Consider the following 25,559-nt stretch of genomic DNA (forward strand, 5'->3'; position numbering starts at 1 on the left):
TATGGATGTGGGAAGGAGGAAGAATAAAGGATTTTAGGAATTGTGACAAACTTTTCATGACATCCTTAGCAGGACCCAACACAGAACTTTCCTCAGGTAGGTGCGCAGCATATAAATCCTTTGTCCCCTCCTCAGTTCGGAGGGGGTGGAACCTTCTGGACCAGCACTCAGCCCTCAGTTGTCTTTCTGCAGAAACATGAGTAAGGAGAAATCCCGGTTCTGAATAAACCAGGATTTGGAACTGGACAAACGGAAGGGTCAGGCTTCAGGGCCAGTTTGGGGTCTTCGTGCTAATCCCTGCCATTCCTCCACCACTCCCACCCGACTCCCAGAGCCCTGCCAGGGAGTTCCCAAGCTGTCCCAAGGGGCCAGGCTTGGTTTGCCAGTGCCGGGAACCCCAGGACTCTCCGTGCTGCCGGCTTGTGTGGAGGATCAGGGAAGTGGGGGCGAGGGAAGGGGAGGCTCTTCCTGGGGATCGCTTGAATTGGCCCCCTCAACACAGGCTTCCGTTGTCACGTGACTGCATCCCAGGTCTGACAAGCCTGGGGCTGGCGTGCTCCCAGCTGTCCTCCAGACTGCTGGAATGAGCGCTTGGGGGGCACGGGCGGCAGCTCTGGGGGCCCCTCTCCGGTGGACTTTCCAACACCTGCCCCCCGACTATGCTAACCCAGAGCCCTCACAAGCCTAGGCATCCGACCCGCGGGGCAGTTGGGCACGGAGATGTCTGGGTGCTCCGGGGCTGGTGAGTGCGCGGGGCTGCGGGGCTGCGGGGCTGCGGGCCCACCCGGCGGGGCGCACGTCCCAGAGGTTGCGCGCCAGCCCGGCCCAGCGCGCGCTCCCAGGGCCGCCGCGGCCGGGAGGCTGTGACCGCGGCGGGACTGCGCGCCGAGCGTAAGCCGCGAGCACAAACAAGGCGAGGAGGCTGGTGTGAGCGCCTGGGCCCGCTGCCAGCGCGCCGGGGCTGGAACACAATGTCCCGAGCCGGCGGGCGGGCGGGCGAGCGCGAGCGAGAACAGCCTGACTCAGCAGCTGGGTAAGTGGGTGTGCTCGCTCACCAGATCAACCGCTCCTGCAGCCTGCGGTCAGCGGCCGCGACACCCGGCGGCTCCCGCGAGCGGGAGTGGCGAGCGCACCCCCCGCTCCCCGACCGCGCGCCCCAGCCCCCCGCGGCCGGCCTCCACGTGGCCCGTTTGCTCTGCCCTCTGCCTTCTCGCCCCGCCAGGACAACGTCTCCCAGTGCCCCGCCCGAGCACCGCAGGGTCTATCCACCTGGGAGGGGCGCTCTCCGCATCCGACAGGTGTGGCTCGGCACACAGCGTCTGATAAACGTCCCGTTGGGTACGTGTCCCGTTTCCCTTAGTTGTAGACAGAGATATGAGTTTGTTCTGGGGTGATGGTGGGTAAGAAGCAGAGGAAGAGAATCCTAGAAGAAATAAGATATAGGGCAAGCGCTCTTTGTCCTCAGTTGACCCAGAGTTCAGAGTCTCTTCCTGTCCCCTCCCCTCAAAACCACTAGGCCCCTGAAGGTTTCCTCCTGGGAGGGAGGCAGAAGCAGGTGGTGTGATGCTCTGAAGCCTGTGACTCTGCTTTTCTGCCATCCCCACCCTCCCATCTGAAGCCACAGCAAAGACCCAGGAAGCCAAAAAATTCTTCCTTCTTCCCCTGTGCCTGCCTGCTGTCTCTTCTGGCCTGGTGGGGACATTGGGAGAATGGCAGCATCCCAGGGCAAAGGCTCTTGGAAAGGGGGGCTGTCTCAGCTCCAGCCTCCTGGGGTGTCTGTAAGGTGCCTAGAGGGACACCCTGTGCCTGGAGAGTGCCAGGGCAGGCAGGGAGGGGCTCTGTCCTCTGCCGGGTTCCAGGAAAGACCTTGGCAGGCAGTACAGGCCTGGGCTCCAGGGCCTTTGAGGGTGGGGTTAGGGGAGGGACCCTAAGCTGCAGAAGTGCCTCACCTGGGTGCCCCCAGGCCCATCTGATGGAATCACTGGCTAGTTCTTTAGCCAAAAATTAACAGATGGATGCCAACATGGTCCTGGGCCATATGGACCACCTTCCAACACATACAGCACACTTCCCACACATGCTGTCACCCAGCCAGCACTCACCAACCCCCCTAGAAGGGAGGCAGCTTTGCTGTCATCTATTCCAAACTTCAACTTGATGCAACTTGATGCATGAATCTGTCCATGGCATCCCAGGTCAGTGATTGCTCTGAAGCCAGGACTGGGACACTGCCCCAGTCCCACTACCCTTCTGGATTTTCCCATCTTCAAATCCAGTCATATATGGGTCACTTGCCTTAATCTGGCCTAGAAGTGACTAAACTCACTCATGCCCCTTGCACCAACTCCTCCCCATTGTCCCTTGTGACACTCCTAGTCCCCCCAAATCATTGTGAAGGTGGGTTGATGTTTAACTGCTTTCTCTCCTTCACCATCCTATGTCTGATCTGTTACCAGATTCTGCTTTCTTCTTTTTGTTGCTGTTATTTTAAATGCATTGTTTAGTCATTACCTTTCTCATTCACTCCTTCCTCTCCAGCCCTATAGATATCACCTTTGATCCAAAGTGCTGCAGTCTTTCTGATCCAGGTTGTTTCTTACTCCTACACGCCCTGCTGGAATAATCTTTCTCAAACACCATTTGTCGTATCTGTTATCAGCGCAGACGTCTCAGCCAAGCATACTGGGTGTGCCAGCTGCTATGTGATCCGTATGTGTTCAGATTCATTCATGGCCTTTCCAGATCACTGAAGTGGAATCTACCTAGCACAGTGCCTGCTGCACAGTGAGAGGGCAGCAAATATTTTTCAATTGTCCAATTCATTTATTCGTACCACCTTCTCATCCCTCTACCTCTCTCTCCTGACTCCATCTCCCCATTCTCAGCAAGTTTATTGGCTTCCTGAGGCAAACTCAGGTTCATTTCCCCCAAATCTTCAGAGGGGGATCTGAAAGGGAGAAGCTGATATCCAAAGTCACATCAGGGAATTTGTGCCAAATACCAATCGTAGAGACCTTGGGTTTAAAGTAGAATGGGCGCAGCTGCCAGTATCTGCTCCCATAAGAGATAAGGCCACAGAGAGAGCAGAAGGCAGAACACAAAAGTAAACACCAATGGCTTTGGGGTTTACAGAGGGATCTTGCCATAGAGAGATTCTAGCCCACTTCACTCTGAGTCCCTGTTCTGATTCTCATAGTCTTTCTGTTTCTTGGAACCACATCTCATACACACCTCTAGTGATTCCACTTATGGATGCAACTCAAAATCCATCCCCCACAGGAAGTCTCTGATAGTATCCACACCATTTTGATTGGTTTGTCATCAACTTCAACTTCCCTCTGAGCCTTATGAGCAGTCTTCTATATTTTATTGTTTAATTCTGTTTCTGTAATATTTTCAGCCCTTTCCTCCAAATGTTATAAACTCCTTCATGAAAAGGATAAGTATCTTTTTGTTTATTGTATATGATCTATTTATTTTAAGAAAGAAGCAGGAGGTAGGGCACTCAGGTTCATATAGAATTGTTGGGCCTTGAGTAAGACCTCTCTGAGTCAGTTTCTTCATCTGTAAAAGGCACGAGGGATGCTTGCCCTGCAGAATGAGGGACAAAACTCACAGAGATTATAAAATGCTAGGAAAGTGATTGTTGAATGGTGAGCATACAATAGTTTGTCTTCCTTCTTTCTCGGCATGGTTGAAACTTTCCCTTAATTAGGGGACCAAGTCTTCCTTAACCCTTACCCATTCCTGGATACTTTACACGTAAAAAGGGACAATATTAATAATTACACTGGTTCCAGGGACACAGCCTGGGATGCACAGCCACCATAATCCGTGAGGGCAGGCTTCGGATGGAGTGCAATATCCCAGTGCTTAAGCATCGCACCAAGCATGTTTGTTGAACGAAAGAGAGGGGGGGAAACATAGCTGTGCCTCACTTAGTTTCTCTGACAACAACGAGCGAAGCTGCAAAGATTGAAAAGCCCGCCCCTGCCGCGCCCCCACCTCTACCCGCAACCCCGCCCTGTCCCAAAGCCTGGATTCCCTGAAGTCTGCCCTCCTCTAGTCTGCCCCGGTTGCCTAGGAAGCAGTGACGTAACTCGAGGGGCGTGGCCTCTCTCCATCCTCTTCTGCCACCCTTGGTCGCTGCTTGGCGGTTCCTTTGGGGAGGATGGGGTTATTAGAGTCCTTAGACCCTCTCAGCCCGCGCCCGGCCCCAGCTGACTACGCCCACCTCCACTCGGCGGTCCCTTCCGACGCGCCGCTAGCTCGGGGCGCGCACCCCACCTAAACCTGGCGAGCTAGACGGGATGTCGGCCCCTGTCCTTGGAGGCCTTTCCACCTTTCACCCAGGACTGGCCAGAGGAGCCTGAAAGAGGGGCCAGGCGCTCAGCTCAGCGTTGCTGGGCCTGCAACGGGGCGGGTGGGAAGGTGGGACTGCTACCCGGCGCGTGGACGCCCCAGAGCCCGGGAGAGAAGGAGTTAAGCCAGGTGCCGGCGCCGGGCGCGGCGGGAGTGGAGGAGGGGAGCGGAGAGAAAGTGAGAGCGGGGGCGGGGAGGGGGGAGGACGGGAGCGAAAGAACATCCTGTGCCCGCTGCCGGATGCGCTCGGGGGAGGAGGGAGTCGGGGGAGGGAGAGTGGAGGTCGGGGGGGAGGCCCGGGTGGAGGAGGCGCGGCCTCCGCCCCCACCCGGTCCTCCTCCTCCGGGGGCGCCGCCCCCACCCGCTGCTTTTGCGGATTTCTCCGGGGTCTCCGTGCCTTTGCCGGAGTTCCACGGCTCTAGTTCCTGGGCCGGGGTAAGCTTTAGCTGGGGAGGGGATGGTCTCGGAGAGTGGCATCCAGGAAGGGCACGGGCGCCCCCAACCTTGTGCCAGGAAGCTGGGCGTATTGAGCGTCGCCTGTGCCGAGAGGAGCCGCACGTTCTCTCGGTCGGCCCTGATGGCAGCACTTCCAGGTAGTAAATTCCTCTAGAGGAGGAAACCAAGACTCAGATGATGGGATATGTCCAAATCCCACACAGCTGGGATTTGAACCCATGGCAATCGGACTCCAAAGGGTTTTTCCTTGGAGTGTGGAGCAGACCAACCTTCTCTTGTCTTTTAAGTGCACAAGTGCTGGGTCTCACAAGGCAAAAAGGTCACCCTCGGTAATGACCTAGGACTGACTTTCCTAATAGGCCCCCCAATAGCACCTGGAGCATTATAGTTTAGGAGGATTGCAAGAGCATCGTGACGAGCATGAGGCAGTGGCCTTAGGGGTGGATGGCTTAGGAACAAAGTGGTTAGGGGAATGGACTGGGGGCTACCGCTTCTAAATTGGGGATTTGTGGGCTTCAAAGAGGACTCCGAAGTCGCTCAAGGTAGTTAAATAATTTTCATGAGTTGAGATTGATCAGCCTTAAGAAGACCATTGCGACCAGGGCGAGTGGCAGAGGCTGAAGGGGCGAGTAGTGCGCTTTTTCAGGGCGGGACGCCATTAGGCTTGCTGTGGGCCTTACCACACTCAAACATTTTGTCCAGGTGAAACCTCATAATTATTATAGTCAACATTGGTTGAACTCTGTGTGCAGGGCAGTGTTCCAAGTACTTTACTTAATCCTCACAAACAAGTCCATGAAGTAGGTCAGATTAGTCCCGTTTTACAGGCCGGGAAAATGAGGCACAAAGATCACAGAGCTACCTCTGTGGCTGCACTGGTTTGGAGCCATGGCAGTCTGGCTACAGCCCATTCCCATCCCCTACACGAAGCTGCACTGAACACGTGGGAACATTGGCCCTGGAGGTGAAGAGCTGGTACCAATGGCACAGAGGTGCAAGCCAAGGCAGCCTGTGTCTTTTTCTTGGTGAAGGCAGGTAAGGAGCTCATGGCTGCCTCTGTGTATATTGACTGTTAGACTTCTTTCTGGCCACCTAATCCAGATGTGACATTCTAGATGTGATGGAAAAACAAAACAAGAAAATAAACCAAGCCAAGTTCCCAGAAGGAGTCGCAGCTTTTAATACATTTCCTAAGATCATTTAAAACACACCTACCACCTGGTGCAGTGGCACACGCTTTTGATCCCAGCAACTCAGGAGGCTGAGGTAGGAGAATCTCAAGTTCAAAGCCAGACTTAGCAATTTTCTACATAAAATATAAAAAAGGGTTGAGGATGTGGCTCAGTGGTTAGGTGCCCCTGGGTTGAACCCCCAGCACCACACACACAAAAAAAATTATAAAAAAAATAATTAAAAAAAGGGGGCTGGGATTGTGGCTTAGTGGTAGAGCACTTGCCTAGCATGTGTGAGGCACTGAGTTTGATTCCCAGCACCGAATATAAAATAAAATAAAACAAAGGTCCATCAACAACTAAAAATAATATATATTTTTTTAAAATTTAAAAACCACCTACCATCGATTATCTCCATTTCATTAAAGAAAATATGTATGAATTATCATTAAAAAAGGATCATCATCTAAATCAAAACCAAACACTCTTTCCGGGCACCCATGGTCACAGCTACTCAGGAGATTTGAGGCAGGAGGGCATCTTGAGGTTAGTTGAGACCAGCCTAGGTCATATAGCAAAACCCCATCCCTGAAAAAAAAAATAACAAAAATCTACCAGTCATTCCCAAGAAAGGAGTCATTGACTTTACACTGACTAATAGATGCTCCTCTGTCTTTATTTTTTTCATTGTACTGGGGACTAGTGAAAATGTCACCCTGGGTATGACTCTGCCTCTCTGCTCCCTCTGAATCATTTGAGGGCAGAACCAGAAGAAATGGTCTTTAGTATGGCAGGAGGGAATCAGGTTACAGCCAAGAAAGAACTCTCTTGGGAGGTCTTTAAAGAACAGATGACAAATCTGCTTCAGATGTGTGAGCTGCAGAATCAGCTCCATAGCACTGAGGGGACAGCAACCGTGAGCAGAGCAGGGACCTTGTTCTGAAGGATCTGTTCAGATCCACCAAGGGAGCCTCGGAACCAGAAATGACAGTTGCCTATCAGGCAGCTATTTCCTGCCTGCAGATTATGGGGTACAATGGGTAGTTCCCTAGCAGTGAGCCTGTGCTCACCCACCTCTCATTGCAGACAGTCCATGTAGTCACCCACCTTGGGGCGAAGTGCTAAGAATGACCCTAGAGGAAGGGTGGGGATAAAAGAGAGGATAGGAAGAGATGACTGCCTAGGAGTGTGGCCTGTTTCCTGCCTGCAGCCTGGGGTGTGATGGGCAGAGGTTCTGAGTGGCCATGCCTGGCCGGCTGCAGCATCCTTCAGAATGCTATTTCCCACTCCCGCCTCCCATCCAGGTGCAGCCCAGGACCCAGAGCCTTCTACCCCAGTTCTCCTGGGATGAGGTGGGTAAAACCCTGTTGTGGTACAACCATGCTCAACACTGGCTTTGGGTCTGACCCTAACTGGGAGCTTGTCATCTCCCTGTTCTGTACCAGAGAGAGGCCAGAAGGTGTAGGGAGACTGACGGAGAGAAGAGAAGGATTTGTTTGCACATGGCCCATCTAGTGGTAGAGATCAAAGCCTGTAAAGATGGCTCCCATCCTCTGGGGTGGTAGAATTTTCTGTCTACAGGTCGCAAACCTCATCCCCTGTGTGGGGAGGCTGGAGCGGGGGTCACACCACCACCGTTTCATGGCTGAAAGGCACAGATCTGCTCACATTGTAATCCTGGAGTTTTAGAATGGAAGATCTGGGATCCCCTTGGGTTTTAAGTGCAGAAACAGACCCAGAAAAGGATGGCTCCATTCCCCTCCAGGGTCACTCAAGTTAGATGGGCCTGGAACCACACTTTCCAGACTCTCTGTCATTATTCTGTCCCCAAACTTTCAAAGAGTGATGAGGCATGACAGATACCTGTGAAGCGCAGAAATCTATGTCGGGTGCTGGGATGCAAAGATGGTTGTCCTCACAAGCTTTCCTCACACTCCAGGTCCACGTACAGAAGCTGGAAAATGATGGCTGTACCCAAGGCTGCAAAACTTGATAAGATGTCCACTTCATTTCACCTTCCAGGGTTGAGGAAGCTCTGTCTAAAGAAACACACCAAGGTCCAGGGATAGATCTACCTTAGAAAGATCAAAGACAGGAGGGAAGCAAAAGAAGGGGGTCAATGGGCACACCCCAGACTCCCAGAAATGCCCAAAGGCCCCAGCCAGAAATGGGTGTCTGCTGCCCTCTAGTGGAGGAAAGGGCAGCCCCTGGAGCTACCTGCTGGGCCCCTCCAACCTGGCTCCCCTCAAGACAAGGAGATGCCCATCTGCCCCTGCCTCCTTGCTTTTCTTTTTCTTTCTTTTTTCTTCTTTTCCTTTCCTTTTAAAATTTCCTTTACTTTCTCCTCTCTTTCTCCCTCCCTCCCTTTCCGATGCTGGGCATGGAACCCAGGGCCTGACCTGTGCTAGCTTTAGTGCTCTACCACTGACCTACCCCCCCCCGCCCACCACTGGCCCCAGAGTCTCCAGCTTCTTCTCTGCAGCCTTGAAAGCTGAACCTTCTCTCTCTTTCAAGCACCCCTGGTCATGCCACTTCCCAACTAAGACCCTCCATCCCATCATCTCCCTATTTTCCTTTGTTGCCTAGGTTTCAATTCTGGTACCCTGGTTCCTGGCCCTGCCAGAGTTCTGGTTCCGGAAGGCCTTTCCCAGGTGCCTTGGGCATAGCTCCCACCCGGGTACAAGGCAGTGCTAAAGATATGGGCAAGAGCATCCCCGAGTACCTGGGGCAACTGGACATCCGCAAAAGTATAGTGGGCCTGGCCACAGGTGCCTCAGCCATCTACCTGCTCTACAAGGCCATCAGGGCTGGCCTAAAATGCCAGCCACCTCTCTGCTCCAATTCGCCCATCTGCATCGCCCGTGAGTGTCCAGTCCCTAGGGAGAGGGCTCCGCCCCAGGAGGCACCTGCTTCTGAGGCCTCCCCTGTAGAAAGGCCCAAAGGTGACTCCTTCAAGTTCCTCTCTCCTTCCTCTTTCTCCTCTTCATCTTTCTTAGGGGCCCCATAGCACCCTAGGCAAGGCCCTGCTAGAGATGTTAGTTTGGGGACTCTGGGTAGCAGATCTCACCAAGGTGTGTCCCCAGGACTAATCTGGCAGGTCTCCAAATCCTACATTCACTTTGGCTTCCAGGCGTATACTTCTTGGAAACTTGACATCAGCAGCTCCCCCCATTCCTTTCTTGTCTAGGAACTTGAGGCTTCAAGGAAAGGGAAAATCGGGGCACCTTCATGCCCAGAGTTTCCGCCAGCCTGTATGGCACTTTTGTGCAAAGTCAGAAAAGAGGCACTTTCTGTGAGATCCCTTAATTGCCACCTGCTGGAATATCATTGCCATATGTTGATTACAATGAATCATTACTTGTTAACTGCCACATGCCAAAAAATTAGGTAGTAAATTCACAAATATGGGATATAATGACATAGACAGTACAACATCAGGTAGGGTGCCCTTGTGCAGTACACTCCCTGTTCAGCTGTACATGTAGTCCTGCATATAGAAAAAATCTAAAGAAACAAGGCAGCTTTGTCCCCAGGTCCTTCTCCTCTGTGTCCCCATTCTTTCATTACTGCCGAGTCCACATCCTAAACCGGGCTGGGTGGCTGTCTAGGCCTGGCCATCGAGCGAGAGCGCCATGGGCGGGACTCAGGTGAGCTCCGGAGACTCCTCAACTCTTTGGAGTGCAAGCACGATGAGTACACCAGGAGCATGATCCTGCACAGCATCACTCGCTGTGTGTACTTGCTGGAGGCTGAGGTGAGGAAAGGGAGGCAGGAGGTCCCTCCTATGCAACCTGACTGCTAGGGTTATGCTCTCCCTGCCCTTTGACCTGCCAGAGGGCCTCTTGGGACCAGCGTCTACATGATTGTGGGAGGGTTGTGCTGGGAGAGTGGTCTTTGGTGACATGGGGGAGGTGGGCAGTGGGCCCTGGACACCCGCTTCTCCTGCCTCTTCCGTCTCTCCCCACACACTCCAGGCCTCTGCTTGTACTAATGATGATATCAAGTTGGTGGCTGACATGCTGGAAGACAAGGACACCAGTGTCAAAATCCAAGCTCTGAATGCACTTAAAGCTTTCTCTGGCATCCGGAAATTCAGGCTTAAAATCCAGGTGAGGGGCTGGGGTTGTGGCTCAGCAGTAGAGCGCTCGCCAAGCATGCACAAGGCTCTGGGTTCGATCCTCAGCACCATGCAAAAATAAATAAATAAATAAGTAAAGGTATTGTGTCCAACTACAACTAAAAGATAAATATTTTAAAAAAGATATCCAGGTGAGCCCAGGGGCAGGGAGTGAGATAGCGTACAGGGGAGGCTCATGGTTGCCGGGTCCTTTCGTTGGCATGAGATAAATGGTCACGTCCCGGAAGTTTGTTTGGATCTGAGTTTGTAACCCAGAAATAAGTGGGAAGAAGTGGTCATATTCCCAGCAGGTTATGAAAGCCTTCCAATCTCAGGATGAAACCAAACAGAGGCACTAGTGGTATCTCGGAACCTCAAAATAGCAGAATACCCCCTGAGATTCTTTGACTCCAGCCAATTCTCCAGTCACCAGCTGGGTATCCCACAATTCCATTAAATTCTGACTAATGCAAAATTAGCACAGACTCCACAAATGAAGGGTTTAGCCCCATTCACATAAGTCTGACTTCTGATCAGCAATTTGGCTATGAATTTGGAATTTCACACAATCCCCTTTTCATCCTTGAAAATTTGCTAAAATGACTTGCAGAACTTGGGAATAGCATTATTGTAAAATGCATAACTCTGGAAAAGCCAAATGAGAGAAATAAGACAGGATGGAGGCGTGGGGAGGAGCTCCTTGTCCTCTCTGGGCAGCCCTACCTCCACCCCAGCACCACCATAAATTCAGCATCCTGGAAGCTCTCGGTTAGGAATTTTGCTGAAGGTTCATTATGGGGTTGTGATTAAACACTGGCCATTGGCAGTTGAACTCAACCTCCAACCCTGGAACCCAGTGTGGGGCTGGAAATCCCAGGTGACTAAGCTGGTTTGTTCTTTATGGTGACCAGCCCCATACTGAAGGACTCACGGAGGTAGAAGCCAAGGCGATGAACTCTAATCCTTCCCATCTTTTTTTTTTTTACATAAATATATACTTATTTAAAATTTAAAATTTTTTTTTTGCATTTCAATTCTTAATAGACTTTACCACAATTTTTCGTATCTCTGTACACAAAGTATGTTGACACCCAATTCGTGTCTTCATACATGTACTTTTTAAAAAAAAATTATTTATTTATTTTTTTTGAGAGAGAGAATTTTTTTTAATATTTATTTTTCAGTTCTCGGCAGACACAACATCCCTGTTTGTATGCTGTGCTGAGGATTGAACCCGGGCCGCACGCATGCCAGGCGAGCGCGCTACCACTTGAGCCACATCCCCAGCCCCCTTATACATGTACTTTGGATAATGATGTCCATCACATTCCACCATCCTTGCTAATCCTCTGCCCCCTCCCTTTCCCTGCCACCCCTCTTCCCTATCTAGAATTAATCTAATCCTCCCATGCTTCCCCTCCCTACCCCACTATGAGTCAACCTCCTTATATAAAAGAAAACATTCAACATTTGTTTTTTTGGGGATTGGCTAACTTTACTTCGCATTATCTTCTCCATTATCTTACCTGCAAATGCCATGATTTTGTTCTTTTCTAATGCTGAGTAAAATTCCATTGTGTATATATGCCACATTTTGTAATCCATTCACCCACTGAAGGACATCTAGGTTGGCTCCACAGTTTAGCTATTGTGAATTGTGCTGCTATAAACATCGATGTGGCTGGGTCCCTGCAATATGCTGTTTTTAAGTCCTTTGGGTATAGTCTTAGGAGAGGAATAGCTGGGTCAAATGGTGGTTCCATTCCCAGATTTCCAAGGAATCTCCGTACCGTTTTCTATATTGGCTGTACTAATTTGCAGTCCCACCAGCAATGTATGAATGTGCCTTTTCCACCACATCCTTGCCAACACTTGTTGTTCAATCTTTCCCATCTTAAAAAGCAAAACCAGAGCTGGGATTGTGGCTCAGTGGTAGAGCACTCACCTAGCATGTGTGAGGCATTGGGTTCCATCCTCAGCAGCACATAAAAATAAATTTTAAAAAATTTGTGTCCATCTACAACTAAAAAAAAAAAAAAAAGTAAAACCAAAAACTCTCCTTTCATCTTCAAATCTCCCTCTAGCAAAAGGTTGCTTCCCCCCCCCAAATTAAAAATAAATTAAATTGAATATTTAAAACTTAAAAAGATTTATGGGTTTCATGATTGCTTTTTCTGTTTCTATCAGGAATGTCATTGGGATTTTGATTGGGATTGCATTGAATCTGTATAGTGCTTTTGGTAGTATGGCCATTTGGACAATATTAATTCTGTTATTCTGTCTATCCAAGAACAAGGTAGATTTTGCCATCTTCTAAGTTTTTCTTTAATTTCTTTTTTTAGCATGCTGTAGTTTTCATTGTAGAGGTCTTTCACCTCTTTGGTTAAGTTTAATTTTTTCTTTTTCTTTTTTTTTTTTTGATGGTGCTGGGGATTGAACCCAAGGCCTTTTGCATGCAAGACAAGCACTCTACCAACTGAGCTGTGTCCCCAGCCCTTCATTAAGTTTATTCCCAAGTATTTTATTTTTTTGAGGCTATTGTAAATGGGGTGGTTTTTCTAGTTTCTCTTTCAGAGGATTTTTCACTAATGTACAGAAATGTCTTTGATTTATGGATGTTGATTTTATATCCAGCTACTTTGCTGAATTCATTTATTAGTTCTAAGAGATTTCTGGTGGAATGTTTTGTGTCTTCTAGGTATAAAATCATATCATCTGCAAATAGTGATAATTTGAGTTCTTCTTTTCCTATCCATATCCCTTTAATTTCTTTCATCTGTCTGATTTTTCTGGCTAGAATTTTAAGAATTGTGTTAAATAGAAGTGGTACAAGAGGGTATCCCTGTCTTGTTCCAGTTTTTAGAGGGAATGCTTTCAATTTTTCTCCATTTAGAATGATGTTGACCTGGGGCTTTTACAATGTTGAGGTATATTCCTGATAATCCCTAGTTTTCATCTAGAAAATTAAGAGACCCAGAATAGCCAAAGCAATCCTTAGCCAGAAGAGTAAAGTTGGTGGCATTACTATTCCAGACTTTAAACTATACTACAGAGCAATAGTAACAAAAACAACATGGTATGGGCACCAAAATAGCCCTGTAGACCAATGGTACAGAATAGAGGATACAGAGACTAACCCACATAACTACAGTTATCTTATATTAGACAAAGGCTCCAAAAATGTACATTGGAGAAAAGATAGCCTCTTCAACAAATGGTGCTGAGAAAACTAGAAATCCACAAGTAACAAAATGAAATTAAACCCCTATCTCTCACCATGGACAAAACTCTACTCAAAGTGGATCAAGGACTAGGAATTAAACCAGAGACCGTGTACCTAATGGAAGAAAAAGTAGGCCCAAATCATGTGGGATTAAGCCCCAACTTCCTTAATATGACTCCTAAAACATAAGAATTAAAACCAAGAATCAATAAATGGGATGGATTCAAACTAAAAAGCTTCTTAGCAAAAGAAACAATCAGTGAGGTGAATAGGGAGCCTACAGAATGGGAGCAAATCTTAACCCCTCACTCATCAGATAGAGCACTAATCTCTAGGATATTTAAAGCACTCAAAAACCTTAACACCAAAAAATGGGCCAATCAATAAATGGGCCAAGGAACTGAACAGACACTGTTCAGAAATCTCAGAAGAGGATATACAAATGTTGAAAAAATGTTCAACATCTCTGGCAATTAGAGAAATGCAAATCAAAACTACTGTAAGATTTCATCTCACTCCAGTCAGAATGGCAGCTTTCAAGAATACAGACAACAGGGGCTGGGGATGTGGCTCAAGCGGTAGCGCGCTCGCCTGGCATGCGTGCGGCCCGGGTTCGATCCTGAGCACCACATACAAACAAAGATGTTGTGCCTGCCGAAAACTAAAAAAAATAAATGTTAAAATTCTCTCTCTCTCAAAAAAAAAAAAAAAAAAAAGAAGAAGAATACAAACAACAAGTATTGTCGAGGATGTGGGGAAAAAGGCACAGTCATACATTGCTGGTGGGACTGCAAATTGGTGCAGCCAATATGGAAAGAAGTATGGAGATTTCTTGGAAAACTGAGAATGGAACCACTATTTGACCCAGCTGTCCCTCTCCTTGGTTTATACCCAAAGGACTTAAAAACAGCTTAAAAACTTAAAAACATATCAATGTTTTATAGCAGCACAATTTACAATAGTGAAATTGTGGAACCAACCTAGATGTCCTTCAGTAGATGGATAAAGAAAATGTGGTATATATACACAGTGGAATATTTTTTTTTTTTAAACTTTTTAAAAAAATTTTTTTTTATTTTTTAGAGAGAGAGGGAGAGAGAGAGAGAGAGAGAGAGAGAATTTCAATATTTATTTTTCAGTTTTTGGCGTACACAACATCTTTGTTTGTATGTGGTGCTGAGGATCAAACCCGGGTCACACGCATGCCAGGCGAGCGCGCTACCACTTGAGCCACATCCCCAGCCCCTACACAGTGGAATATTACTCAGCATTAAAAGAGAATAAAATCATGGCATTTGCAGGTAAATGGATGGAGTTGAAGAATATCATGTTAAGTGAAGTTAGCCAATCCCAAAAAACCAAAGGCTGAGTGTTTTCTTTGATATGAGGATGCTGATCCATAATGGGGATGTTGGGGAGCATGGGAGGAATGGAGGAACTTAAGATAGGGCAAAAGGAATGAAGGGGAAGGGAGGGGGTAGGAATGATGGTGGAATGAGTTAGACGTCATTACCCTAAGTACACGTATGAAGACACAAATGGTGTGAAAATACATTGTGTACAATCAGTGACTCGAAAAATTGTGTTCTATATGTGTAATATGAAATAAATTGCATTCTGCCAGCATGTATTATAAATTAGAATAAATATATAATTTAATTTAAATAAAAGGGGGAAAAAGATTTATGGGTAAGGTAGAACGAATGATAATAGCATCAGGAGTGGTGGCACATGCCTATAATCCCAATAGCTTGGGAGGCTGAGGCAGGAGGATTGCAAGTTCAAGGCCAGCCTCAGTAATTTAGCAAACCCTAAGCAACCCAGGGGCTGGGGTTGTGGCTCAGTGGTAGAGTGCTCGCCTAGCATGCATGAGGCCCTGGGTTCAATCCTCAGCACCACATAAATGTAAAATAAAGATATTGTGTCCACCTCAAACTAAAAAATAAACATTAAAAAAAAAAAAAACCCAGACCTAGGCCAAGAATTAAAACATGACCACCACCGCGCTCTCCCCCCTCCCTGCCCCCACCTGCCTGGCTGAGCCCCCGTTGGCCTTGCCCTGCATTTTATCAATTTCAGGATTTTCTTCATAGTTTGATCACACTTGCACATGGCCCTGCATATCTGCCTACAGGGCAAGGCAGAGAAATTGGTAAAGCATAGCTTGGGATGTTGTTGAGCTTTATGTATGTGGAAATATATGGTGTGTATTCTTCCGTTTTGCCCCCAATGAACATTGAAAGATTTATCCTCATTGGGCAGCCTCATTTCCCTCTTTAGATAGTGGGAAACTGTTTCCTCTTTTTTTTTTTTTTTTAGTGCTGGGGATTGAACTCAGGGCCTCATGCCTGCCAGGCAAGCCCTCTACCACAGAGTCATAGCCCTGTCCTTTGTTTCCCTTTTCTCTGCTGTGTAGTATTCTGTTTTGTGAATACCCTACTATTTGCCCATTGGTAGGCATTTGTTCCCAGGTGTTTGCACCCATGCTTATCATGAGCCTGCTGGTTCCCTTCCCTTGCCTCCCTGGGGGCATTTCCCTAAGTGTGTATGCAGGAGTGGAAGGGCTTGGATAGAAGGTGTGCCCAACCTTTCCAGAAGGGTTGTATGAATGTACACCTCCACCAGCCCCACCCAAGCATCCCGGTTGTGTTATAATTTCATCAACATTTGATGATTTCACACTTGTTAATTATGTGCATCAAACATTTTTTGGGGAAAAATTAGGTCTCCACTTTCTGGCCGCCCCTACTTCATCCCCCAGTCTCTTTATTTCCTAAAGTGGTGATTCTCAAGCACATTAGAATCCTCTGGAAACCTGGTGAAAAGCAGATGTTTTGGGGCCCCACACCTAGAGCAGAGTTCCCCAGAAGAGCTGTGTTTCTCTCAGTGCCACCAACCAGGGACAAAATATAAACCCCAGGGGCTGGGGCTGGGGCTGGGGCTCAGTGGTAGAGCACTTGCCTTGCATGTGTGAGACACTGGTTTCGATTCTCAGCACCACGTATAAACAAATAAATAAATAAAGGTCCATCAATAACTAAAAAAACTAAATATATATATATATAAAAACCCAAAGACACACCCCCAGTGACCCACCTCCTCTGGCCTACACCCCACCTGCCCACAGTTACCGCTCCGTTCAGCCACATTAGGGGTTAAGGCTCTCATAAGCAAATCATTTCACTTCTGAAGTTTCTTACATTGTCTAACACGTGAGCTTTTGGGGACAGACACCTCAGATCTAAACCATAATACTAGTCCATGGGAAATGCAAATTAAGACCATGATGAGGGCTGGGGTGGGGCTCAGTGGCAGAGCACTTGCCTAGCATGTGTGAGGCACTGGGTTCAATCCTCAGCACCACGTAAAAATAAATAAAGGCATTGTGTCCATCCACAACTAAAAAAAATATTTTTAAAAAAAGACAGTGGTGAGATGTTAATATATTAGAAGACCTAAATCAAAAATAGTGACAATTCCAAATGATGGTAGAAACATAAAGAAACTGGATTTCTCGTATATTGCCGATAGGAATGTAAAGTGAAATATGCACCAGGTGTGGTGGCACATGCCTGTAATCCTAGTGACTCAGGAGGCTGAGGCAGGAGGATCTCAAGTTTGAAGCCAGCCTTAGCAACTCAGTGAGACCCTGTCTCAAAAAATAAAAAGGACTGGGGCTGTAGCTTGGGGGTAAAGCCTCTCTGAGATCAGTCTCACTATTAAAAAAGAAAAACAGGGCTGGGGATATGGCTCAGTTGGTAGAGTGCTTGCCTCACATGCACAAGGCCCTGGGTTCAATCCCCAGCAACACACACACACACACTCAAAAAAAAAAAAAAAGAAGCTGCATTTTTCCAACCACTGGTTACATTCCTGGGCTTACATCCTAGAGGAATGAAAGCTTATATCTGCAGAAAAGCCTACATACACACAGTTATCCATGGAAGCTTTATTTGGGGTTTTTATTTATTCATATATGACAGCAGAATGCATTATAATTCTTACTACACACATAGAGCACGATTTTTCATATCTCTGGTTGTATAAAAAGTATATTCACAGGAATTCATGTATTCATACATGTACTTTGGAAAATAATGACCATCACATTCCACCATCGTTTATAACCCCCTGCCCCCTCCCTTCCCCTGCAACCCTCTGCCCTATCTAGAGTTTACTGATTCCTCCCATACTCCTGCTCCCTATCCCATTATGAATCAGATTTCTTATATCAAAGAAAACATTTGGCCTTTGGTTTTTTGGAATTGGCTAACTTCATTTGGCATTATCTTCTCTAACTCCATCCATTTACCTGCAAATGCCATGATTTTATTCTCCCCTTTTATTGCTGAGTAATATTCCATTGTATATATATGCCACACTTTTTTTATCCATTCATCTATTGAAGGGCATCTAGGTTGGTTCCACAGTTTAGCTATTGTGAATTGTGCTGCTATAAACACTGATATGGCTATGTCCCTATAGTATGCTGTTTTTAAGTCCTTTGGGTATATACCGAGGAGAGGAATAGCTGGGTCAAATGGTGGTTCCATTCCCAGTTTTCCAAGAAATCTCCATACTGCTTTCCATATTGGCTGCATCAATTTGCAGTCCCACCAGCAGTGTATGAGTGTACCTTTCTCCCACATCCTTGCCAACACTTATTGTTTGTATTCTTGAAAGCTGCCATTCTGACAGGAGTGAGATGAAATCTTAGAGTAGTTTTGATTTGCATTTCTCTAATTGCTAGTGATGATGAACATTTTTTCATATATTTGTTGATTTATTGTACATCATCTTCTGAGAAGTGTCTATTGATTGGGTTATTTGTTGTTGTTGTTGTTGTTTTTTTTTTTTTTTTGGGCTGCTTAGCTTTTTGAGTTTCTTTATATACCCTAGAGATTAGTGCTCTTATCTGTGTGTGAGGGGTTAAAGATTTATTCCCATAGGCTCTTTACCTCACGGATTGTTTCTTTTGCTGAANTTTTTTTTTTTTTTTTTTTTTTTTTTTTTTTTTTTTTTTTTTGGTGCTTAGCTTTTTGAGTTCTTTATATACCCTAGAGATTAGTGCTCTATCTGTGTGTGAGGGGTAAAGATTTATTCCCATAGGCTCTTTACCTCACGGATTGTTTCTTTTGCTGAAAAGAAACTTTTTAGTTTGAATTGATCCCATTTATTGATTCTTGATTTTAATTCTTGTGCCAGAGGAGTCTTATTAAGGAAGTTGGGGCCTAATCCCACATGATGGAGATTAGGGTCTACTTTTTCTTCTATTAGAAGCAGGGTCTCTGGTTTCATTCCTAAGTCTTTGATCCATTTTGAATTTGTTTGTTTATTTTTGTGCATGGTGAGAGATAGATGTTTAATTTCATTTTGTTGCATATGGATTTCCCATTTTCCCAGCACCATTTGGTGAAGATGCTATCTTTTTCTCAAATGCATGTTTTTGGCACCTTTGACTCATATAAGATAATTGTAATTTTGTGGGTTAGTCTCTGTGTCCTCTCTTATGTACCATTGGTCTACAAGTCTGTTTTGGTGCCAATACCATGCTGTTTTTGTTACAATTGCTCTGTAGTATAGTTTAAGGTCTGGTATAGTGATGCCTCCTGCTTCACTCTTCCTGCTAAGAATTGCTTTAGCTATTCTGGGTCTCTTATTTTTCCAGATGAATTTTATGACTGCTTTTTCTATTTCTATGAGGAATGTCATTGGGATTTTGATCAGAATTGAATTAAATCTGTATAGTGCTTTTGGAAATATGGTCATTTTGATAATATTAATTCTGCCTATCCAAGAGCAAGGTAGATCTTTCCATTTTCTAAGGTCTTCTTTGATTTCTTTCTTTAGGGTTCTGTAGTTTTCATTATATAGATCTTTCATTAAGTTAATTCACAAGTATTTTTTTTTGAGGCTATTTTAAATGGGGTAGTTTTCCTCATTTTCCTTTCTGAGGATTTGTCACTGATATACAGAAATGCCTTTGATTTATGGGTGTTGATTTTATATCCTGCTACTTTGCTGAATTCATTTACTAGTTCTAGAAGTTTTCTGGTGGAACTTTTAGGGTCTTCTAGGAATAGAATCATATTGTCAGCAAATAGTGCTAATTTAAGTTCATCTTTTCCTATACATATCTCTTTAATTTCTTTCATCTGTCTAATTGCTCTGGCCAGTGTTTCAATAACCATGTTAAATAGAAGTGGTGATAGAGGCCATCCCTGTCTTATTCCAGTTTTTAGAGGAATGCTTTCAATTTTTTCTTCATTTAGGTTGATGTTGGCCTGAGACTTGACATAGATAGCCTTTATGATGTTGAGATATGTTCCTGTTGTCCCTAGTTTTTCTAGTTGTTTTGAACATAAAGGGGTGCTATATTTTGTCAAATGCTTTTTCTGCATCTACTGAGATGATCATATGATTCTTATCTTTAAGTCTATTGATGTGATGAATTACATTTATTGATTTCTGTACGTAGAACCAAGCTTGCATCCCTGGGATGAATTCCACCTGATTGTGGTGCACAATATTTTTGATATGTTTTTGTATTCAATTTGCCAGAATATTATTGAGAATTTTTGCATCTATGTTCACTAGAGATATTGGTCTGAAGTTTTCTTTTTTTTGATGTGTCTTTGCCTGGTTTTGGAATCACAGTGATACTGGCCTCATAGGATGAGTTTGGAAGTGCATAGCAGGTTTATTTGTAATAGCCCCAATCTAAAAGCAGATAAATGTGTTGAGTAGTTGAATGGCTAAACAAACCGATTTATCCATACCATGGAATACTACTCAGTAAATGTAAAGGAATGAACTACCGCTACACAGAACTTGGGTAGATCTCGGGGCATTATACTGATTGAAAAAGGGTCCATTTCAAAAGGTCACATACAGTAAGATTCCATTTATACAATTTCAAAATAGTTATAGAGATGGAAAACAGATTAGTGTTTGCCAGGGGTTTGGATGGGGAAGTGGGTGACAGTGGGCCCCATGAGGCCCAGCATTGTGGTGACAGGATGGTTCTGACCAGATAATCTGTGGGCCACAGGTGGCTATCACACAGATGTGTTCATGTTATAAAATGACACAGAGCTAAGCAGGCACATTAGACGGATACCAATTTCCTAGTTCTATGGGGCACTAGCACTGTGTGAGATGTAACCATTGAGAGACCTGGTGAGGAGCACAGGAGGCCTCTCATTATTTTGAAATAGTTCTTAATTATAAATAACTTGGAATTATTTAAGAATAAGAAGTGTATTACATATGATTATGTGATGGAGAAAAATGAAGACGGAGGGTGAGGGAAGGCAGGATGGGGGTGGTCAGTTCATCTCCTTGAGAAGGTGACATTTAAGCAGAGTCTTGAAGGAGGGAGGAGCATGAGTTCTGAGTGGCTAGGGGAAAGCTTTCTAAGCAGAGGGAAGAGTGTCTGCAAATGCCCTCAGAAAGGTGTGTGCCTGGCACATCCGAGGAATAGCCAAGAGGCCATTATGGTGGGAACTGCGGGAGCAAAGCAGAAAACGGAAGGTGAAATCAAAGAAATAACCGGGAGAGAAGAGCAGATCGCATGGGACTGCATGTCACTGTGAGGGCTTTAGCTTTTGCCCTGAATGAATGGGGGCTTTTTTTTTTTTTTTGGCACCAGGATTAAATCCAGGAGTGCTTAGCCACTGAGCCACACCCCCAGCCCTTTTTTTTACATTTTATTTAGAGACAGGGTCTCACTGAGTTGCTTAGGGCCTCTCTAAGTTGCTGAGGGATCCTCCTGCCTCAGCCTCCCAAACCACTGGGATTATAGGCATGCACCAGAGTGCCCAGTGAAATAGGGACTCTTGAGGAGAGAAGAGACGTGTGTAATATGCCTGCTGCTCTGAAAACAGATGCAGGGGTGCAGGGATGGAAGTAGGGAGAGGAGAAGCTATTGCAGAAATCCAGTGACAGAGGATGGGGGCTTGGGAGGGGGTGGTAGAAGTGGGGGGTGGTAAGTGGCTTGATTTTTGACAGATTCTGATGGTAGATTCCACAGGATTTTCTGAAGGATTGGAAAAGGTGTGTGAGAGAGAAAGGAGTCAAGGGTTGATCTGCTGGAAAACGCAGCCAGGTGTTGACTCAGAGAGGTCTGCTAGTCATGCAGGGAGAAAAGGGAAATTGGCAGCTGGATGTGTGTCTGGACCTCAGGTGAAAGGTCTGAGCTGGAGGTGTGACCTTGACCTAAGTCACTGGCTGCACTGAATACTGAGCCTGGATGATCTCACTAAGCGCGGGACAGAGCTAGAAGAGAGGAGATGGAGCAGAAGAACTAGGAACGAAGAGTGAAATAAAGCCAGATGAAGAGAGAGTTCCAAGGAGGCAAGGGTGTTCAACTAAGTCAACTGAAGTTTGGGGTTGAAGTGGGAGAGAGAATCGACTATTTGGTTTGGCGCAGGGGTCCTGGTTGGGAGCAGTGATAAATGAAGTCGAGCTGGGGTGGCGGTGGGAGGCACCAGGTATAAGCAGATCCATTTCTTCCCTCCCATTTCAGGAACACTCCATCAAAGTGCTAGAACTGGTCTCCACCATCTGGGACTCGGAGCTTCACATTTCTGGCCTCAGACTCCTCAACAACCTTCCGCTGCCTGACTATGTGCATCCCCAGCTGCGGCGGGTGATGCCTGCCCTGATGGAAATCCTGCAGTCAGACTGTAACATGGCACAGGTGCCTGCGGATTATGACTGAGGCCCTGCCCTCTTGACCAGCACCTAGAGGGAAGAGCAGAGCTTTAGGTCTTCACTCCCGAGGCCCAGACTCATCCTCCTTCTCGTGCTTTACTCTTTTCTTTATTCAGGTACAAGCCCTGCGACTGATGAGCTACCTGGCACAGAAGAATGACCTTCTCTATGACATTCTCAACTGCCAGGTGAGAAAAGCAACTGAAGAGGGAGGGGCTGATGGATGCCAGCTTAGGTAGAAGGGAGGGAACAATTACACTCTCCAGACAAACAGCCCTGATGAATTGTCTTGTCCCTCTTCCTGCCTCTGCACCAGAGGCACTAAAAACTTGCTCCTTTTGTGTTCTCCCAATAGAATGAGAATCCATCCTATTGAGAAGGGTGTTCTCCTTTGAGGGGTTTTCTTTTCTTTTCTCTTTTTGGAACTGAGGATCAAACCTAGGGCTTTGCAAATGTGAGACAAATGCTTTGTCACTGAGCTACATCCCAGCCCCTTTGAGGGGTTTTCTAAACTCTGTGAGGAACACAGAAAACAAAAATTAATGTAGATATCTTAATATCTACATTAATTATTTATGGAAAAAAGCATCATTAAGGATAGAAAAAGGGGTTACTACATAATAATCAGTGGTTCAGTTCACCAGAAGGATGAAGTAATTCTAAACTTGTATGCACCTAATAACATAATCTCAAAATATATATGGCAAAACTAGATAGAATTCCAAGGAGAAGTTAATAAGTCTACCATCACAGTGAGAGATTTGGAAGATTTTAACAACTCTATCAGTAATCAGTAGATAAAAAACGAAATCAAGGGGCTGGGATTGTGGCTCAGAGAGAGAGCACTCGCCTAGCATTCGTGAGGCACTGGGTTTGATCCTCATCCCCACATAAAAATAAAATAAAGATTAAAAAAAAAACTAAAGCAAGTAAAGATATACTTATGTAAATAACACAAATAAGTTTAAGCCATTTGACACACCTAGAACTCTACAGTTATTAACTCTACACTCCTCTCAAGCATACAAAAATATTTAGGAAAATTAACCACATACTAAGCCTTAAAATTTTTCTGAACAAATTTCCTAGAATCCATATCATGATCATATCATTCATGTTTTAGGACCACAATATAGTTAAATTAGAAGATGATAATTAAGAAAAACTAAAAAATTCTTCTATAGTTGAGTCTAGGTATATTGGAGAGTTGAGATGATAGGAGGATGGAAGAATAAGAATTTTAGAATTTGCCTGCGATTTCACTCATCCTCTCTCCATTCCCATGTCACAGGTGCACTCTGACTTCCTGAACCTGTTCCAGTCCACACAGCCAGGAAATCTGCTGTTTGAGGTACTGGTGTTCGCTGAGCGGCTGAGTGAGGGCCGGAATGCATCCCACTACCGAGCTGTGAAATGGCATTACAATGAACAGTCCCTGCATGAAGCCCTCTTTGGGGACGAGTCACGACTGGCAGACCGGCTGCTTTCCCTGGTCATCCACCCTGAGGAAGAGGTTCAGATCCAGGCCTGCAAGGTCATAGTCAGCCTGCAGTGTCCCCAGGACGTGGCAGCCCGGCCCTCTTCCTTCCATCCCAGTCATTCCTTCTCTAAAAGTGGGGAATAAAGTTAAGGAGAATCAATAAATGAGTATGGGAGAGGAGCTTGGGGGCTTCTTGGAGCTTGATTTTCTGTCTGTGGACTTCCAGGGCTGGGTGGAGATTTCACTCAGTGTGACCTCTGCTCCAGAGGATGGTACGACATGGGCAAATCTCTCCAAACACAGCTCCGCCATGTTTAGGAGACTGACTCTTGCTGCTTTTCAAATCTGAATATGGAGCCAAGTACTTTCAGGAAGTTGGGAGAAGGTGGGTGCTATGATTTGGGTTCATATGTTGGAGTTGGATCCAGATTGATGGTATTGGGAGATGGTGTGGACCTTAAAGACATAGGATCTCATGGGAGGTTCTCAGGTCATTGAAGGTGTGCCCTCAGAAGGGGTTGGAGGACCCCAGTCTCTGTCTTCTTGTTTGGCAATGTGATACTTCCTTACACATGCGCTTCCGCCATGATGTGACCCCCATCTGTTGTTAGATCCTCCTCAGAGGCTGAATCAGGGGGACCTGACTTGATTTTGGGCTTCGAACCTCTAAAACTGTGAGCTAATAAATCTCTTTTCTTCATAATGGCTACTTTCAGGTATTTTATTTTGATAATGAAAATCTGACTAATACAGCAGGCTGCCGGGCTAAGACCAAAGATAATCAACAGGAGACAATCTATGGAGCTCTAAATTGGTCAAGATGGGTGAGGCTACGCCACAATAACAACCTCCAAATGTTTTTTATTCATCACAGGCCAGCTGGGGATAGAAGGGCAGGGATCTTCTCCACATCACCATTACTTAGGAATACAGGCTGAGGGAGATTCCTTTGTGTACTTCTACAAATGTTAAAGAAGGAAAAAGGAGTGTAGTGGTAGTATCTGACTCAGAAATTCCACTAGAAATGATGCTTAGCACTTCCGCTCATCTGATTGGCCAAAGTGGGCGGGGAAGATCAATCTTACCACATGCCCAAGAAAGAACTGAAAATATTTGGTGACAACATTAATAACAATGAACCTCAGGCATACTGGGTAAATGTGAGTTCTGGAATCAGACTGCTAGGTTTCCATTCGACCCTGTCCCTTACTGTGTGACCTTGGATGGGCTGTTAACCCTATTTGAACCTCATTCCCTCATCGATAAAATGAACAGGAGAACAGTGCCTATCTCATGAGGCTGTCGGGAGGAGATTATGTGAGTTACTGTAAGGCACAGTATTCTGCACACAAGTCCCAAAGACTGACTCTGAGGAGCTATGACATCATCACTGAGAAAATGAAAGATTAGCCCTGAAGCATCCTGGGTAGGTTGAGTTTCTCTCATCTCTCCAGGTTACAGGCACTGGTGGGCAAGGGGATGGGTCTCTTAGAGCTCTTCAGGAACATCCTGAAATGCCCCTGGAACTTTGCCTTGTGAACCAGAGCAGCAGTGTGAATAGTATAAAAACCATCACCAGGAAGCCTCCAGAAACAAGATCGTCCAACCAAGTGTCCTCACCCGTCTTCAGGTCGCCCCGTTTGTTTGTGTTTCCCACGTCTTCATTCACAGAGTTATCTGTGAGTCCTTGCTGGGTTGCTACTGTTTAAGAAACTGTTACAGGAGAAAAACCTAGAATTGAAGCTCTTCGCTGTTTGTTATTACTCAATTTAGGAAGCAGAACATGGAATCCCCCGATGTTCTGCAGAAGCAGGACTTAAAAACTACAACCTAGTCCAGGAACAACCATGGCATTTTACTGAGAGGAAAACAAATGCAAAGAGAGAGAGAGAGAGTGACTTGCTCTAGGTCACGTACAGGTCTGGGGCAGAAATAAGGAATGGAACCTTCTATGGGCTTCTTGCCTTCCATATTCTTTGACCTGAACCCCATGAGAGTGGATCATGGATTCTAAACCAGGAGAAGGGGGGACCT

At 45.9% G+C, this 25,559-nt stretch overlaps 1 protein-coding gene across 19 annotated transcripts; it reads left to right on the plus strand.

Moving 5' to 3' along the window:
- Positions 1 to 268: 268 nt before the first annotated feature.
- Armc12 (armadillo repeat containing 12) lies at positions 269 to 24,228 on the plus strand. 19 transcript variants are annotated; one of them, XM_048805163.1, is made up of 10 exons: positions 284 to 742; positions 1,223 to 1,338; positions 5,646 to 5,853; positions 7,295 to 7,342; positions 8,577 to 8,932; positions 9,599 to 9,744; positions 9,965 to 10,099; positions 21,858 to 22,031; positions 22,162 to 22,233; positions 23,337 to 24,228. In XM_048805163.1, exons 1-10 carry the CDS (start codon positions 660 to 662, stop codon positions 23,667 to 23,669), a joined length of 1,671 nt encoding a protein of 556 aa, XP_048661120.1. In that variant the 5' UTR covers positions 284 to 659; the 3' UTR covers positions 23,670 to 24,228. The 19 variants fall into 19 exon arrangements, with proteins under 19 accessions (XP_048661124.1, XP_048661120.1, XP_015343096.1 ...); XM_048805165.1 differs by having other exon boundaries at positions 287 to 742; positions 8,577 to 8,851; XM_048805175.1 differs by lacking the exons at positions 284 to 742; positions 5,646 to 5,853 and adding exons at positions 2,539 to 4,491; positions 7,930 to 8,047.
- The last annotated feature ends 1,331 nt before the right edge of the window (positions 24,229 to 25,559 follow it).

This window comes from Marmota marmota, unplaced genomic scaffold (assembly GCF_001458135.2).
Source record: "Marmota marmota marmota unplaced genomic scaffold, marMar, whole genome shotgun sequence".
Taxonomy (NCBI): Eukaryota; Metazoa; Chordata; class Mammalia; order Rodentia; family Sciuridae; genus Marmota; species Marmota marmota.